This window comes from Beta vulgaris, chromosome 8 (genome assembly GCF_026745355.1).
Source record: "Beta vulgaris subsp. vulgaris cultivar EL10 chromosome 8, EL10.2, whole genome shotgun sequence".
NCBI classification, from domain to species: domain Eukaryota; kingdom Viridiplantae; phylum Streptophyta; class Magnoliopsida; order Caryophyllales; family Amaranthaceae; genus Beta; species Beta vulgaris.
In genome coordinates, this window is record NC_079209.1 from 18862211 (window position 1) to 18879486 (window position 17276).

Here is a 17276-nt window from a genome sequence, read left to right on the forward strand (position 1 = left end):
ATTTCAGTTGGATGTCTTTTAAGTTCAATTACTTCTCTTATTGTTTCATTTACGTGTTTTATTCTAACTGAAAACAAAACTTGAGTAAATGAAATAAAATAAGTTCTAAATGAAAGCAAATTTACCCTTTCTTCAATACACAGTTCACAAGCTCTCTTTCTTCCTGGTTTTCCTCCAAGCCATATCCATCTTGCTTTACCATAATGTCATCCCTTCTTCCAGCAACAACATCATCAACAATAGGTGCAATGCTTTTTCGTTGATTTTCTCTACTTTTGCAACTCTTCTCTCTTCCAACTCTTCGATGTTTCTCTCTCCTTCATTTGTTTTTCTGGATTCCTCTAATTTTTTTGGTGTGCGATCTAATTCTCATCATTTATGCTGTTTGTAATTTCGAGTTTCGGGGTTTGTTCGTTAACTCTTTTTCCTCTCAAGTCGTTAATAATGGTTTTGAAAACCTAGCTAGGCCAATAATGGTTTTGATGTATTGGGCTCAGCCCGTCTGACAGTAAACAATACGTCAGACGGTCTGACCCAATACTTTCACTTAAATTTATAAACGATAAATTTTCTCTATAAAACTAGTTTTTAGGTCGAGACTACTCCCCGGGTACACATATATTTATTCATTTATTAATGTTTTAGTTTAAAATGATTATACCAGTTACCAATTGGTTTAATGGTTAAGTATATAAACTTGAAATTTTGGGATCGAATATTATAGAAAATATTTAATAAATTTTTTTAGTAGTATATGGATCACATGGAGTAAAACAATCTGAGAGAATACTCGAACTTCATGGCTGAAGGTAGAGGATGACCCTCACTTTATAACATGCTTTACATGACATATAAGAGATTTTGTGGATATAACTTATAAGAATCGATACAAATATGTTACATCAACATATTTTTGATTAATTATTAGTTTGTCTACTATTGGTTAGTTGCACGCCAAACAGTAAAACACGAAACGAATTTAACCAAGAGTGTTAGTAGTATATCAGATCATCAAAACCCCATATTATAGAAAAAACACAAAAAATTGAAGTAGAAACCAGAAATAAAATGAGAAGTCCTATCACCTGTTCTTCACCACTCATTGATTGATAACATAAAAATAAAAATAGTGAGTAAAGTTTTCACAAGGCAGGAAGAGTGCGCAACCCTGAGCTGAACGTCTCATTCACCCCATTAATAATAGCTTTCAGAAGTCCTTTTCCCCTTTCTCTCTCCTAAATTCCTCTTCCCTCTCCTTTTTATTTTTTATTTTTTCAGTCACAAGAAAGATAAAAACTCAAGCTGTTAATGGAGTCTGAATATGTTAATTGATTTCCTTCTTTAGCCTTCTCTTTTTCAACCAAAACCGTCCAAATAAAGATATTCCAATACCCTGTTTGTCTTCTTCAAATCCACTACTGTAATAATTTTTCTTTTATTTTTTTTAAAGTTTTTATTTATTTATTTTTTGTATTGTTTACTTTATGAAATTTAAAAATAAGTTGATATTTTAAATGGGTTTCTACTTTTATAAATACCCACCTCTAAGGGCAAACTCACTTGTATTTTGTTTTCTTTCATTTCTTGTTGTTGCAGAAATTTAGGGAAGAAAAAAGAGAGAGACAAAACACCCAAAATTCAGAAACCTTTGCTTTTTTTCAACTTATTTCCTAATTTCTTCATTTTCTCAATCAGGTCAGTTTAAGCTTGAAATATCAAGTTGATCAATATGAAATCTGTTCACAATTTTGTCTTTCCTTCAATTGAACATTAAAGCCAACAAATTAGTCTAATTGTAGCTTAGTTAAATAGTAATAAGATTAAGATATATGGCTAGGTTGGTCTAATGATAAACTAACAGTTATTTATCTTTTTGATTCTTTATAATTTATATTATATGTGTGAAATTTTGTGTTAGTGACATGTTTGGTTTGTTGGTTACTTTTTTTTCAGAAAGCTAGGAAGCATGGAATTTCCAACCCAAACAATGGAAGGTTCTCCATCAAGCCAAAGAAAGATGGGAAGGGGTAAAATTGAGATCAAGAGGATAGAAAACACAACGAACCGACAAGTTACCTTCTGCAAGAGAAGGAATGGATTGCTGAAGAAAGCCTATGAATTATCAGTCTTGTGTGATGCTGAAGTTGCTCTTATTGTCTTTTCAAGCCGAGGCCGGCTCTATGAGTATGCTAATCATAGGTATATATATATACATGTCTTACATATTTGATCATTTCTCCCTTTCATTGAATTTGTGCTTTCTAACTTGGCTAAATCAAACAATTTTCTTCCAATTTTAACACAATTTTGAAGATTAAAGTGTTACATTTTACATGTAGGGTGTTTCTTCAAATGGGATTTTAAAGAATCAGGAATTGGGATATGTATATATATACATAATTAGTTATATGTTGGAACAAGTATGCATTAAAGATTTAGAGTTTTCACCTAAACAAAGAAATCAAAGTTATTGTCTTTCTTAGTTTTCCAGTTTTGTTTTTTTCTCTGTAAGAGCTTTAGGAACCCTTTTATATTTCTTTATATCAGTCCTTGCTTTACTCTTTTGATTGACAGAAGCATAGATCTGGTTGTAATACAAGGAAATATCAGCAGTTAGGCAAATTTTTCTATTTTATTTTTAGGTTGAAAATATAACAGACCTAAAAAAAAAGGTTTAAAAGAAAGGAAAATTGGGAAAGTATGCAGTCCTGTGAGATCAGCTTAGCTTGCTATATCCACCCCCCTCCAATCTCCATTGTTGCTAACTTTGTTCTTTCTCTCTCTACTTTTGGTTATGTTTCTTCCTTTCTCTCTCTAAAACTCAAAGTACCATGGCATGATCTATGATGCTAGAACAAGGAAGGGTAGGCCTACTACTACAAAGTTGTCACATTCTGATTAGTCCATGCCCTCCACCCATCTCTTGACACTTCCTTAATAGCTTGTCAGTTACCCATAAAGCTAAAACAAAAGGACACCCACAAAAGTTTGTTTTGAAAAACCCATCATATACCAACTAAAACAAACTACTAGTAGATCAAATGGATATAGATATTAGATAGGGCACTCCTTAAGATAAATCAAATTTCCGATTTTCGTTTCGAAGTTTTTTTTAGAACAAGTAGCTTAGCGTGGCGTAATTAAATTAGGGTTTTGTATAATCTCAGAACACTATATTACCTTGTCTATAATTAGGTGCCTTTGAAATTGTTGTCACAAGTGATTGTTTTGTGTTTCAAGTCAACAAATTAGCCAAAATTAGGGTTTTGAATACACCTTTTAACATATGGGTTGTTTTCTATTTATTACAAGAAAACTCAACTTTTGGCAAGCTGAGTCAAAATTAGTAAGAAAAAAGCTAGTAGTTATAGAACATAATCAAAATCAGAAGAGGTCTTCCTGATTTAGAATTTCTCTAATTTATATAAACATATAATTAGGGTTACATAAAGTCATAACTTAAAGACCATGTAATAAAGAAGAAAGAAAATTGCAGAGATCAAACTTTGGGATTTTTGTCTCAGTGAAACAAGAATCTTTTGGTCACATCATACAAGGTGATTTTAATTTATTTTTTTTCATTTTTACTTATTTTTTGGGATTGAGAAGGGTAATTTTGACAAAGAAAGAAAGTAAGAGGATAAGTGATGATTTAATTTCCTATACAAGGAGTAACTCTTTTAACTTGAATGGTGAAAGGAAATAAGTTTTGGTACCCACTCTCTTAGATTGTGAAAGGATCTCACTTTCTCTCTTAGTTCAAAAATATTTATTATTATTTTTCATTGATTTATTTATATTTTCACACTTTCTTTTATCAATAAAAAAGAACCCCCCTTCTCTTAGGTGATCTCATCACTGCTGAGTCTTAAACAGCAAAAACAACAAAGTCCCTGCTGGTGTTATTTCAGAGAGTGTTAGAACCAATCAAATTGCATCATCCTATTTTACACCTTTCTTTCCTTCCTCTTTCACTTTATTAGGGATATATTAGGCTCACTTGAAACTAGATCTTGTATAGATATTTTTGTACAATACTCTTCCTTTCTTAGCAATTTATGTACTACTCTAACAAAATTATTAAAGGAAATAATATTAGTTAGTTAATTTGGTCAAGTGCTGAATATATATTTGTACTTTAACTCACATCAGCCCACTATTAAAGAATTTTTTTTTGGGAATAATTATACAAATTTGGTTTAAGTTTTTATCTACTTTACCTAATTGTTCCTGTCCTCTTATGACCGTTCATTTTGACTTCTTCCCATCTTTGGAATACCAACTCTTTATGTACATAAAAGAAAATTGAAAATTTTGAAAAATGGCTTTTTGTTAAGCATAATGCTCCTATATTCTTAAGATTATAGTGAAACTTTACATAAATTTTCGAAATTCAGGATTTATTTTCCTTAAATCCTTAATCGTTACCTAGAATCATTTTTCTTTTAATTTTTATTATAGAAAATTATTGTTTTAAGTAGAAAATTTATTACAAAGGGAAATCAAACACGGCTACTCGGTGTTTTAGACTATTGGGAATTCTCCAAAATAACCTTAAATATTGGAAAAAAAACCCTAAAAAGGTACACATGCTAACCCTAAAGGCCTAAAGAGATTTATTTCTTGTTTTTTAATATGTTTTATTGAGTTTGAAAGACGGTCTAAAATACAGTGTCCCTACTTCCTATAAATGATTCCTTGAATAAAATTTGTGCTACAATACATAAAAAAAGACTTATCTCCCAAAATGGCATAAAAAATTGATATGATGACAAAAGTAAGCATATACTTTTTATCTTTGTTTTAGTTACTATAAAAATTACCTTCTCCAAATAACTTATAAATTTTTTCTCAAAATACAAAAATTATCCTTATAAAAATTAGTGAAGTTCAAGTTCAACAAAAACTTTCTTTAATTTTCTATCATGTTTTTTATAATACAAAAATGAAAAAGAAAGGATAAAAGATACTACCTCTCTGTTTTCTTTTAGTTGCAACGATTTGAGATAAAGTAGAGAGGGAAAATGTCTAATCGTTGCAATTAAAAAAACAGAGGTGGTATAAGAAAAAAGAAAGTGTACGGACAAGCTTGACTGGTGTTTACTCATGCATGAAAGAAGAAAGGAAGAACCCTACCTCAGCTACTTGAAATATCATTAATGACAGAAATGACTAAATTTAGCATTTTATTTAGTTTTAAAAACTTCCAAAACCCTTGGGTATTAGGGTAATGAGAGAGTCCTTATCCAACGGTTAATAGGTTTTACTGACACGTGGCCCAGATATCTACCAATAGTATTCTTCTGGGCCATTCATATCAACGGACCACGTGACAGCGTGGCAGAACTTAGGCAATCACTTCCTCGAGGAAATTAAGGTATCAGCAAAATCAAGAAAGTCCAGCCAATATTTTAATTATTTAATTATTATATTTTTTGTCATATGCTCCATCATACTAAATTACATCACGTCAGATAGGAAAGTAAAGTAAACAGTAAAAACTCTGACCTCAAGTTTACTGAGGTTTGTCAATTTACTGTTGTGTTCTGGCTTTCGTGTTAGACTAAATTATGTGATATAAGATTGATTTGACTAAAATAATTACTGAAATTTGACCTCTCAAATGTAATCATTTGAAGTGAAAACATTCATATTGTTTGCTCATACTTGCACTCAATCACATTTTGAAATTACGAGATTTTCTTTCTTTGATGTGAAATCTCTTTTTCATCTAGTATTTGTTCGCTTGTTTATTTGCAAAATTTGGGTAATAAATGAAAATATCTGAATTTTTGCACTTTTTTGGTTTATATTTTGTTTTTGAACTTTGCTTGTAATGTCTATCTTCATCATATTCTCTGCTTTTGTGTATTGCATTCTGCCCCCTTTTTTCATTGCGCGAAGAACATTTCAGCATGGTGAAAACTTTTTTTCTTATTTAAGAGATTTTATTGGTTTTCAGTATCCTAAATCGTCCAGATGTAGAAGAGTAGATGGGTTTTGATAGACAATACACATTGTTTTTCTTAAAGTGTCAAATTGGGTTACTGCTAACTAGCTTTAAAATTAATATCAATTTTCAAAGATTTCGATTCACCTCTTTAACTATTACTCTCCTCCGTCTCATGATATAATACTTGTTTCTTTTTTACACAGTCGCCAATAAGGACTTTTGACCTTCGATATCTTCAATTTCTTATTAATAAATATACAAAAAGTTGATAATGTGAAACAACACGTTGAGTTAGATAAAACAAGATCTGACATGAGTTCTTTTTTTAATATATATTAATCAAAATATTTAGTCAAAAATTTTAAAGTTTGATCCACCAAAAATTAAACAAGCAATACATTATAGGACGGAAGGAGTAATATATGTTTATACATGAATAAGAGTCATAAAAAGTTAGTATCATGAATATATCCGCAATTCCGCATACAAAATCTAACTATATCTCTTATAATGACATTTTCTAATAAGTTAGTGAAAGAATATGGTTAAAGTTGATGAATTTTGAGTATTAAATTGCAAAAAATGTGGGACGGATTAGTAAATAGAAATAGAATAACTAAAGACTAGAAATATTGTTTTTCAGGAATTGAGTTCTGACATAAAAGTATTTTTTGTAAAATGAAGAGACTTTTCCTTGACTGGAGGAGTAGTTGGGCTACTTCGATTAGTCTGGTACTTGATAAATTCATGACTAACTCGTTTTTTTTATAATTTATTTGGCTGTTTTTCGTATTTTTTGTCCATTAAAAAATTGAAAAATTCACGTCACGACATGATAAGTAAAAGAATTGAAAGGTTTGAGTTTGAAAACAATATATTAAAAGAAATTGTGGTAAGAGATTATGACATCAATATTCTCATGTAAGTGATCTAATAAGAATGTTAGAGATGTATATATAGTCTTTTTAGTTAATTATAATAATTACAAGACTTAATCATTTTTTATTTAAAACATTAGACAATAAAGTCATAATATATTGATAGTTAAACTTTTACTTATCATTTCGAAGGTAACGTGTTCGATACCTTGAGTATAGTGCCATGTGGCATTTAGGCTTTCTTTCGCGCTATATTTGTATAGATATGAATTAAGATGAGTAGATGACATCTCTCATTAAATATATTTTCCATAAATTTTATTCTTTTGAGTACTCAATCTAGCCAGACTACAGTTACCCTAATTAATTCGTCTAATTCTGCTGTCTGACTGAAGCTATGTTTGTGTAAATGTCAATCTTTAGATGTTTTGGCTCTAGTAATAAAGTGATATTTGACACTCACTCTGATAATATTTCTACCATTTTTATTTTTACTTTCTTTGAAACTTTTGCCAAACATTTTATCCAAAATTATTTTAATGACTGATATTTCATAATGGCGTTCATGAAGCAAGACTTTCTGAATATGGTGAGGGAACAAAACAATTTAAATTGAGTCTCTATCTATCGAGATTGGCATATAACATGGCAAATTTCAGTGGAAATTTGCAAAACATATCATCTCATTAAATTTACCCGCCATCTATCATTACCTTATAGTGATATACATAGAGTACGTGTTCTATCACTCTGATTCTCTGAAGCTAAATTATACCTTAAGTTATTGGTCTAATGAAGAAAAAAATGATGGTTAGTTACTTAGTGTTGTGTTCTGAGATATGAGTGTAACAATTAAGATTCGTGGAATTTATCTTTCACATTTCATAATACTACAAGGTAAAGTTAATTATCCGGGAGAACAAAGAAGGGAGTAAATGATGAGGTCAATGAGCTGTTGCTAACATATGACTAAGGGAGCGTTTGTTTGGAAGGAAAAAGTTATTTTGGAAAAGTGTTAATCTTATTTTTCATTATTCTCTAACTTTCCTCCAAAGTAACCAAACAAAGAAAACTCACATGTAATTGTATTTTCTCTTGAACATTTATTTGGAGACACTAGTTTTCATTGAAAACTAGTTTTTTTCTCCTTACTATGTTACGATGCCTCGAGTCAGTTACAATAAATAAATATGTTACTATTTTAAAATTCCATAATTTGTTTTGCTATTTTTCGTATTTTTTGTCAATTAAAAAAAAAAACGCCATGACGCGATAAGTAAAAAAATTGAAGGGTTTGAGTTTGAAAACAATACCTTAAAAGGAATTATGGTAAGAGAATATGACATCAATATTCTCTTGTAAGTTGCGCAATAAGTGTTATAGATGTATGTACTTGTTTAAGTCTTTTTAGTTAAATTATTACAAGACTTTATCATATTTTATTTGAAACATTAGACAACAAAGTTATAGTGTATTGATGATTAAGCTCTTAATTTTCATTTCAAAGGTCACGTATTCGATACCTTGCACTTACACATTTTTTTTTAAATGAGGAGTACACATAGACTTAAAGCATTTACGTTAGAAATTTGAGGAGAGTGCCACGTGGCATATAAGCTTTCTTTCCCACGCCTTTTAATATATTTATACTAGAATTTTTTGCACGCGATGCGTGCTTGAATTTTTTTCGAAACAGAAAACTCGATTTTTTTCGACATAAGAGTCAAATTTTGAACATTAGACATACGAAGTATAACTGTTTTTAGTTATAAAATTTGATTGGTTTAGTTTCTGTCACTTAAGTCTCTCACCATTTTTTTTTTTTGTTTTTTTTTACTTTTCAAAGTTAAATTCTATGAGCAAAATAGAAATTTTATTGAATTTATTTATGATTTCTAATATTATAATTATTTAGTTGATTTTTGAATTAAGTACAATACTTTATAAATTGTAAAGAAAGTGGACACATTTCAAGTCGATTTTTTCAGAAATAGTAGTTTGTGAATGATTGTTATAATTATATTTTTGATATTTTTGTTTGAAGCCCCATTTGATTTGTAAGTGAATTTGTAATTTAGAATGGGAAGGGTGAACATAGTCTCTTCATTTAGGAACACCATAACTCCTCCCTTCTTTTATATAATAGAGATTTGCTGTACTTTACTTCTTGAATGATATTTTACATAAACCTTTTTACCTTGATAATTAATCGCTATTATATAATAGAAAAAGATAGGTCCAAATAGATGTAAATTTTTTATTATATATAGGAAACACTATAAAAAAAGTAAATAATTTTTTTTCTTGTTTAACTTCTAAATTATGATTTCACTATCATGGCCCACATTAATTGTGAATGATTCTTGAAAATATGGATTTGTAAGTAAATTTTTGTAAATGTTTTTGTATGTATTGCCATTCTAGGTTATTATTTTAGTTTGTATGTTAGTTTTAAGTTTTAATAAAGTTTCATGATTAGTTGAATGATTTGCGTGATTTTTTATGATGTGATTTTCTCAATTATATGAGTGATTTGTAAAGTTTAATTTCTTCTTTAAGTGATTTGTGAGTGAGTGTTGTAAATTAATTTTCGGTAGTTTTCTTTGAGTGTCGATTTTAATTTTTACAATCCTTTTGTAATTTCTAAAGGGAAGGGGGGTAAAATAGGTATTTCAAAAGAGGACACCATTGCTCCCCCTTCCCTTATATAATAGAGATAGATGCTTTTTGAACCTAAGTCTCCCTTAATAAGTAAGACCTCCCTCAATTACCAAACAATTACAGCCATTTTGGTTAGATCTCATAGATGATGGTGCATTACAGTGTAAATTTGTAAAGGAAATCACCCATGGTAATTCTACTTGATCCCAAAACATCCATTTTCTTCCTAAAATCTCATTACTATCAATTACGACTTGGGAATGTGGTATTGGATGATAATGGAAATTTATATAGGAACATTAATATTTTGTGATTAAGTTTTTTCATTACCATGGTCATTGACATGGTAACTTCTTTACAAATTTACACTAAATTACATTATCACCATTTATGACCATCAATTAAACAGGCTGCTATTCTACTTATAGGAAATAAAAAGATGGAAAAAAATAATTATAGATTACATTCATTTACGGGTAATCCTAAACTGCCTCTACATTTATATTTTGTAAAGAAAGTGTACACATGGTAATGAAACTCCTTCTCCAAACATTTAATTTTTTTCTCTTCACAGGGTTTTGTGAGTATTCAATACCACCTCAAAGTGGCAAAGAAATAGAATTTCATTTAATTTTTTCCCGTCAAAAACTACTTTTTATAAAAATTGTATTTATGAAAATCTATCTAATAAATCAAAAGTTGTAAAAAAATGAAGTACCTATCAAAACAAAAAATATTCTAAGGGTCCGTTTGGTTGGAAATATTTTAGGCTTGGAAACGGATTGAGGTAACACACTCCCTTATTTTATGTTTGGTTGGGTTATTCATTTTTTTCACTCCCTTACTAACCCAATTTTGATTCCCCCATCTTGAAACCCTCCTCACACCATAGGAAACAAAAAGTAAGGGAGTCATTAGGCCAATGATTCCATTCCTACATCAAAACAAACAAGTGTCTAAAGTAACACATTCCATTTCCATTCCATTCTTTTATCCCATTCCATTCCCTTTCCATTCCTTATTTTGAACCAAACCACCCCTAAGAAGCTACTTTTGACCGGATTTCCACAGGTAAAAACATATTTTGAGCGTCTCTTTTTGTGCTTCTTTTCTCTTTCATTTCCACTGAATTTGCCAAACAATCACCATTTAGGGGTCGTTTGGTTCAAAATAAGGAATGAAAAGGGAATGGAATGGGATGAAAGGATGGAATGGAAATGGAATGTGTTACTTTAGACACTTGTTTGTTTTGATGTAGGAATGTAATCATTGGCCTAATGACTCCCTTACTTTTTGTTTCCTATGGTGTGAGGAGGGTTTCAAGATGGGGGAATCAAAATTGGGCTAGTAAGGGAGTGAAAAAATGGATAACCCAACCAAACAAAAAATAAGGGAGTGTGTTACCTCAATCCGTTTTCAAGCCTAAAATATTTCCAACCAAACGGACCCTTAATACTATTTTTTCGAAAGAGAATAAAATTTTGGGTAAAAGTGGACAAATAAGAAAGGAAAAAGAAATACAAGAAGAGAAAAAAAGTTAATGCCGGAAAGAGTGGTCAACATTTGGAATCCGATCAAAGATTGCTTCTTATAACAATTTTATTTTAAAAGGTAGTTTAATTTTTACAACTTTTTTATAGGGTAGGTTTTGATAAATTTTCCAAAAAATAAACTAGTATCTGGAAATGGTAGCGCAAAGATGTAGGCTTACAAACTCCTTTAATATCTACCATTTTCTGGCTATGCTTAGATTGAGAGGAATGATTAGGAGAGTAAATAAGAATTAAGAAATAATGAAGCAGTCGAGGTGGTTGAAAGGGGGGTAATGTAGTGTTGTTGTGATGAGAAGAGAGGAAGAAATAAACTATTGTCTCCTAAATGAGGGTAACAATTATTCTAGGAGGTGGTGAGTAACTATTATTTTATTTATCACTATTTCATTCTCCTCCCTTCAACCATTTTTTTTCTTAATAACACTAGATTATCCTCTTTATCAATGCTTCTTCCCTTTCATAATCACCTCTAACCTCTTTAATTTTCTTTATTTTCACTTTTATCACCCCATTAATGCAAACATACCCTCCATTTAACTTTTGTATGAAATCCAACTTTAGAAATTTACATATTAGTTCGAAAAAAATGGCAATGCTTGATAGAATTATATATACATTTACTTACATTTCTTATAGAATATACGTGTACTCGAAAAGCTTTTGTCAAATTCGTTGTGAACGATAATTATTTGTATACTATAAGAGTGAGCCCATTGGATGATCTGCAAACTAGATCATGAGGAGAGAGGGAGAAAAATATTATAAAGAATTAGGAGAGAAAAAAAAAAGGAGAGAGAGGAGGATGATCAAATCATTGCAATGATCCGATCATAGTTAAAGCTCATGAATAAAAATAATTGGTAGGCCCCATGTATGGTGAGTTGGCAACAATCTAATGGCATTAAAAAAACCAATCCAATGGTTAAAAAGTTCAAAATTGTAGATCATCCATTATGGGTAAAAAAAGCATAAAAACTAATGATAGATCATAAGTGAGGTGGAAGAGAGAGGAAATATTAAAATAATTGATGATCCAAATTTTTGAATCAAACCATTGTGTAGGCTCTAATCTTGTACATGCATACAGATCCCAAATGAGAAGATTTCTTAAGATTATCAATTTATCAAATTGATGAGTCTTTGTTTGACAATAGGTATAATAATATGTTTAGGAAATGAGGCAAGGCACACATGATGATTGATGATGTACCCATTTCAATTATTTTGTTATAAACTCTGAAATAATACTTTTTATGATAATGTTTGTAATACATAACCCTTATGGAAGATAAGCGGACGTGGTAGTTGAATTTGTATGAGAAGTCATATGTTGCTGTCCACAATAGTGTTTTTTACCCCCCAAACATCTCTTTTTGCCGGTACAATTGGTAGAGTGTTGGAGATTTAGAGTATAAGGTTAGCTTACTTCATGATGTATATTTGAGTTGCTTGGGCATGGTGTTGTTGCTCAAATTATACATGGATTAAACAATGCAATATATAATAACTAGCAATGGTTGTATGACTATCACAAGCGCAGCACTCGCACAAGCACAGGCGAGGAAGCGGGCTGTTGGTCGCGACTCGTGACCTATGTCGCACCTCGCAACCTTTGTCGCACCTCGCGACAGAACTGAATCGCCAAGCAAGGAAACACGCAAAGAGGGAGGCAGGCAAAGTGTTGGTCGCACCTCGCGTCAGTGCTCGATCGCGACTCGCGACTCTGATCGCGACTCGCGATGGCCGCACTGTTTTCCGCTGCTCTTTGCGTGATTTCGCGATTTATTTGACGGTTGTCATTGTAGCGATTCGGTTTATGTAACAATAAAGCATTGGTATATATATGAGACATCTCATATGATGAAGGATAATGAGAAAACTAATTCTCTCTATTTGCATTAAAACTTTAAAGTAAATCTAAGAAGTTCTTCATCTTCACAAATTCTCACAAATTCATTCTCAATTGATAGTGTTCATAGTAAGCGTGACCACTATTGGTTTCTTCTTTGTATCTCGAAGGTGAATTTCGTGAAACCCGTGCTTTACGAATAGGGTCGGAATATTACTTTTGGGAAAGTGAGATCCACGCCTAGAAGATTGTTCATCTTGTGACTCTTGTTCATTTTGTATTTAACTATAACATAAAGGAACATTGGGAATTCATGAAATAAAATTTCACTTCAAAAGACGTTAGCATGAAAATATTATAATAGAATTACGCTAGAATTCACAATTTGATTTTTCACCATGTACTATGAGGTTTTACAAATATCATAAGGTACTTCACGTTTTTAAAAATTAATCGGGCACCCCTTAAGTTTGCATATAATATATCGACATCTTCAAGAATTGATTGGTGTTAATTATGTTAACTTAAAGGGTACCAGATGAATTTTTGAAACCATAGGACCTCATGAATTTCGTAAAACCTGAGGGGTACATTGTCAAAAATCCTTTTTTGTTGTTGATAAAATGAGCTTTAGGAGTATGTATGACAAATATAAAATTTTGAGAAAAAGATTTCTTTTCTTTAGCTATACTCTTATGTATTTTTCTTTATCTTCTAGTCTTGAATTCATCAATTAATATTCCTAAACGTTTAGATTTTTTCTAACAATTTCCTAGTTATATGTGTGCAATTGGCTCTTAGGCTCCGTTTGGTAGGGCGTAAAATATTTTCAGTGTAAAATGATTTTCATGGAAAACAATTTACAATGGAAAACACAATTCCAAATTTAGTTTTCCGTTGTTTGGTTCGATGTAAAAAAAATGATGAAATGAAAGGAAAATGAAAGGGAAAGTAAGGAGGTAGTGAGAGGAGTGTACAAGAGAAAGAAGGAAAATAGTTTTCCCTTCATTTTGAAAGGAAAATGGTTTTCCATCCTTGGAGAGTAATTTTACCCCAAGGGAAAATGGTTTTACACTCTTTTGCCAACCAAACAATGTAAAACTGAAAATAGAGGAAAACAGTTTTCCGGGAAAACGTTTTACGCCCTACCAAACGGAGCCTTATTCGCTTTTGAAGCTTAAATTTGACATGTAAGGTGATCCACATATCTTTTTCATCACTCTTTTGAAGATGTGTGAGATGGAGTTGGCATTTTGTTACTGAAAGCCAATGAAAAATATTAGGTCATGCAACTAATTAATAATCTTTAGCTGCAGTGTCAAGGGCACAATTGATAGGTACAAGAAAGCATGCTCTGACCAATCCGGTGCTGGCTCAGTTGCTGAAGCCAATGCTCAGGTAACATACCGGATTTAATTTTCTCATTTTTCTCATATGTGAAAGTTTTGTAAGAACATATAGATAACTTTAATGGCAAATGATCTTCCATAAACAACATTTTCAAGGAATTAGCACAATTGTAGATTAGTTTTCACTCTTTATATTCGAAAGGTAATTGTTTTACCTCCGTTCATATCTGCTAACCAAACCAAAGAATATCCAATAACTACTTATTGATGGAAATGTTTCCCTCCAAACCAAACAGTTTCACAGATTATTGTGATTTGTGTCGGAGTAGTATGAAAATGTAATGACTACTGTTCAATTTAATTGACAAAATTCGGATTTATAATGCAGTATTATCAGCAAGAGGCTGCAAAGCTGCGGAACCAAATTCGCACTGCAACAGAGAACAACAGGTAAATCTCATTGGATAAATTACATTGGTATGTAAATCTCTAGGAGCAAGATGATAAAAATGTGTGGTACAAAAAAATCTGAAACAAAACAAAAGGTTGCTTTCCAGGCACATGATGGGCGAAGGGCTGAGCAGTTTAAGTATGAAGGAGCTGAAGAACCTTGAGACTAAATTGGAGCGCGGTATTAGCAGAATTAGGTCCAAAAAGGTACAGAACTATCATCAAAGTGATATGAAACTTTCAATTTGCTGATAGACAGGGATTTCCTCTTGCTTTTTAGTTATATTGATGATTGTTTCCTGTGTTGGCCAGAATGAGCTTCTATTTGCTGAGATCGAGTTCATGCAGAAAAGGGTAATCTCATCTGTCCATACATCTTACTAAAACAGCTTGAAAATGAACCTTATGTCGATTCTATATCTAAGCAGCTAATATGGCATCAAAATTATATGGAGTTGTAGTTCATTTAGTAATGTAGTTGTTCTATTTTTAGATTACAGATGCTTTGTTTTCATGCTTGAGTAAACGAAATTTTGAAGCAAAAGGACAAAGTTAAAATGCATATATCTGTTATACAGATGGATTCTGTGCAGTAAGAATCAACCAAACTTTGAAGAACATGGAATTAGATTCAAATTTGAATAGATTGTATTTGAAAAAGCCAAAATAATAAAGAGAACGTATTGTGTCGGACTCGTTCGACCATAATCTTTGGTCGGACGACTTTCAGGTGGTTTCAATTTTTTCCAGTTAGTCTTAATTTTTTTTCAGTTAGTCTTAATTTTTTTTTTTCAGTTAGGCTTCATTTTTTTTCAGTTAGTCTGAATTTGTTTTCAGTTAGTCTTCATTTTTTTAGTTAGTCTAAATGAAAGTAAGTTACCTCTAAATGAAAGTAACTTAGGTCTAACTGAAAGTAACTTAGGTCTAACTGAAAGTAACTTAGGTCTAAATGAAAGTAAGTTAGGTTTAAATGAAAGTAAGTTACCTCTAACTGAAAGTAACTTAGGTCTAACTGAAAGTAAGTTAGGTCTAAATGAAAGTAAGTTACCTCTAAATGAAAGTAACTTAGGTCTAACTGAAAGTAACTTAGGTCTAACTGAAAGTGACTTAAGTCTAAATGAAAGTAAGTTAGGTCTAAATGAAAGTAACTTAGGTCTAAATGAAAGTAACTTAGGTCTAAATGAAAGTAAATTAGGTCTAAATGAAAGTAACTTGGGATTCTTAGTTTTATTATTCTTTCATTTAACAACTAACTAATATTTAAAAAAAAAACACTAACCTCTGCTTTCCTCTCACTTTCTCCTTCTTCTTCATTCCTCTTAGCTGATTTATTTCTTCTTTGTTAGATCAATAAAGAATGGAGACTGAGATTAAGAATTTCATGAAAAATAGGATTTATGAAAGAACTTAAGAATTTCATGAAAATCTTCCAAGTCTTATCTTCATTAAGAATTTCATGAAGAATTTCATGAAGATGATGAGCCGAAGCTCAAGTATTAGAGAATGGGAGGAAGCTTATTTTTTTGTTGTCCATTATTGACGCTACTTGTATTGCTGTGAGGAGATTTGGAGAATACAATTTCATAATCCTATAAATAGTTGGGATCATTATTCCATGTGTTGCTTTGTCTTGATGCATTTGGGGTTAGCAATCTTGGAATTGGCAACGTGAGGTTGATCTAATAACAGACTTCCATTGTGGTGAGTGACTGGTGACCAAAAAAGTGAAGCAGAGAGAAGATGTATTGGACTCAGCCCGTTTGACAGTAAACAATACGTCAGACGGTCTGACCCAATACTTTCACAATAATTAAAGCCCTTTATCAATAGATACCTTGTGTCAAAGCATGATCAAGAGAAAAGTTGAGAACAAAAGGAAGTTGATCACTTTTTTTCTTGAAGTAGAAAGGAAGTTGATCACTTAGTAAGTTGTACAACTTCATACCTTATGGAAAGCATGATAAAAGGAAATAGTTTTAGAAACTTCACTTCAAAAAAAAAAAAACAACAAGAATGACACAAAGAATTTAACTCACGGTTTAAAACACCTCTTCTTTAATCAATAAATTGCAAAAAATAACAACTACTATATGTTTTTCCTCTCAACTTCAATAAAAATTGCCCCCTACTATCCTATAGTTATAGGCTTTACAAGATCTTCTATTCCTACTAGAATATGGACTTCTAAAATGTTCTAATTATATTACTGGACTTCTAAAATGTAGTAATTAGGAAACAATATAATTGGAGAATAAGTAATTTATTTCCTGCCTAAGCTCTTAAGTATAATGTTCTAATTATTTTAAACTTCCTACTCCATAATACTTCCATACTCAATTAGTTCTAATTAATATTTGGCGTGTTCCTTGGATTGTATACCCAACAAGTAGATCTTACACCAAGGACCATGAGATACATCATTCTCCTGATTATATGTTATTTTTGTTACACATGCATCATGCATGTATGCTCAAATTGAAAGAACAGAGAAGTATATAAACTGAACATGCAAATGTAAAACACATATCATTATGATGAAAAACTATGAAACTGCAACTAAAACAAGCTAGTATACATATCAAG

General features: G+C 31.1%; 1 protein-coding gene across 4 annotated transcripts in view; it reads left to right on the forward strand.

Moving 5' to 3' along the window:
* The first annotated feature begins 898 nt into the window (after positions 1–898).
* LOC104901312 (floral homeotic protein AGAMOUS) overlaps positions 899–17276 on the forward strand; it is an 18007-nt gene continuing 1629 nt past the window's right edge. Inside the window, exons 1-6 of one of the 4 annotated variants that reach the window (XM_048635256.2) lie at positions 899–1695; positions 1954–2199; positions 14205–14292; positions 14632–14693; positions 14801–14900; positions 15006–15047. In XM_048635256.2, the coding sequence (XP_048491213.1) occupies positions 1967–2199; positions 14205–14292; positions 14632–14693; positions 14801–14900; positions 15006–15047 (525 nt within the window). In that variant the 5' untranslated portion in view covers positions 899–1695; positions 1954–1966. Of the gene's footprint in view, positions 1696–1953; positions 2200–14204; positions 14293–14631; positions 14694–14788; positions 14901–15005; positions 15048–17276 lie in introns of all 4 variants that reach the window. The other 3 variants (XM_048635257.2, XM_048635254.2, XM_048635255.2) reach the window with 3 other exon arrangements.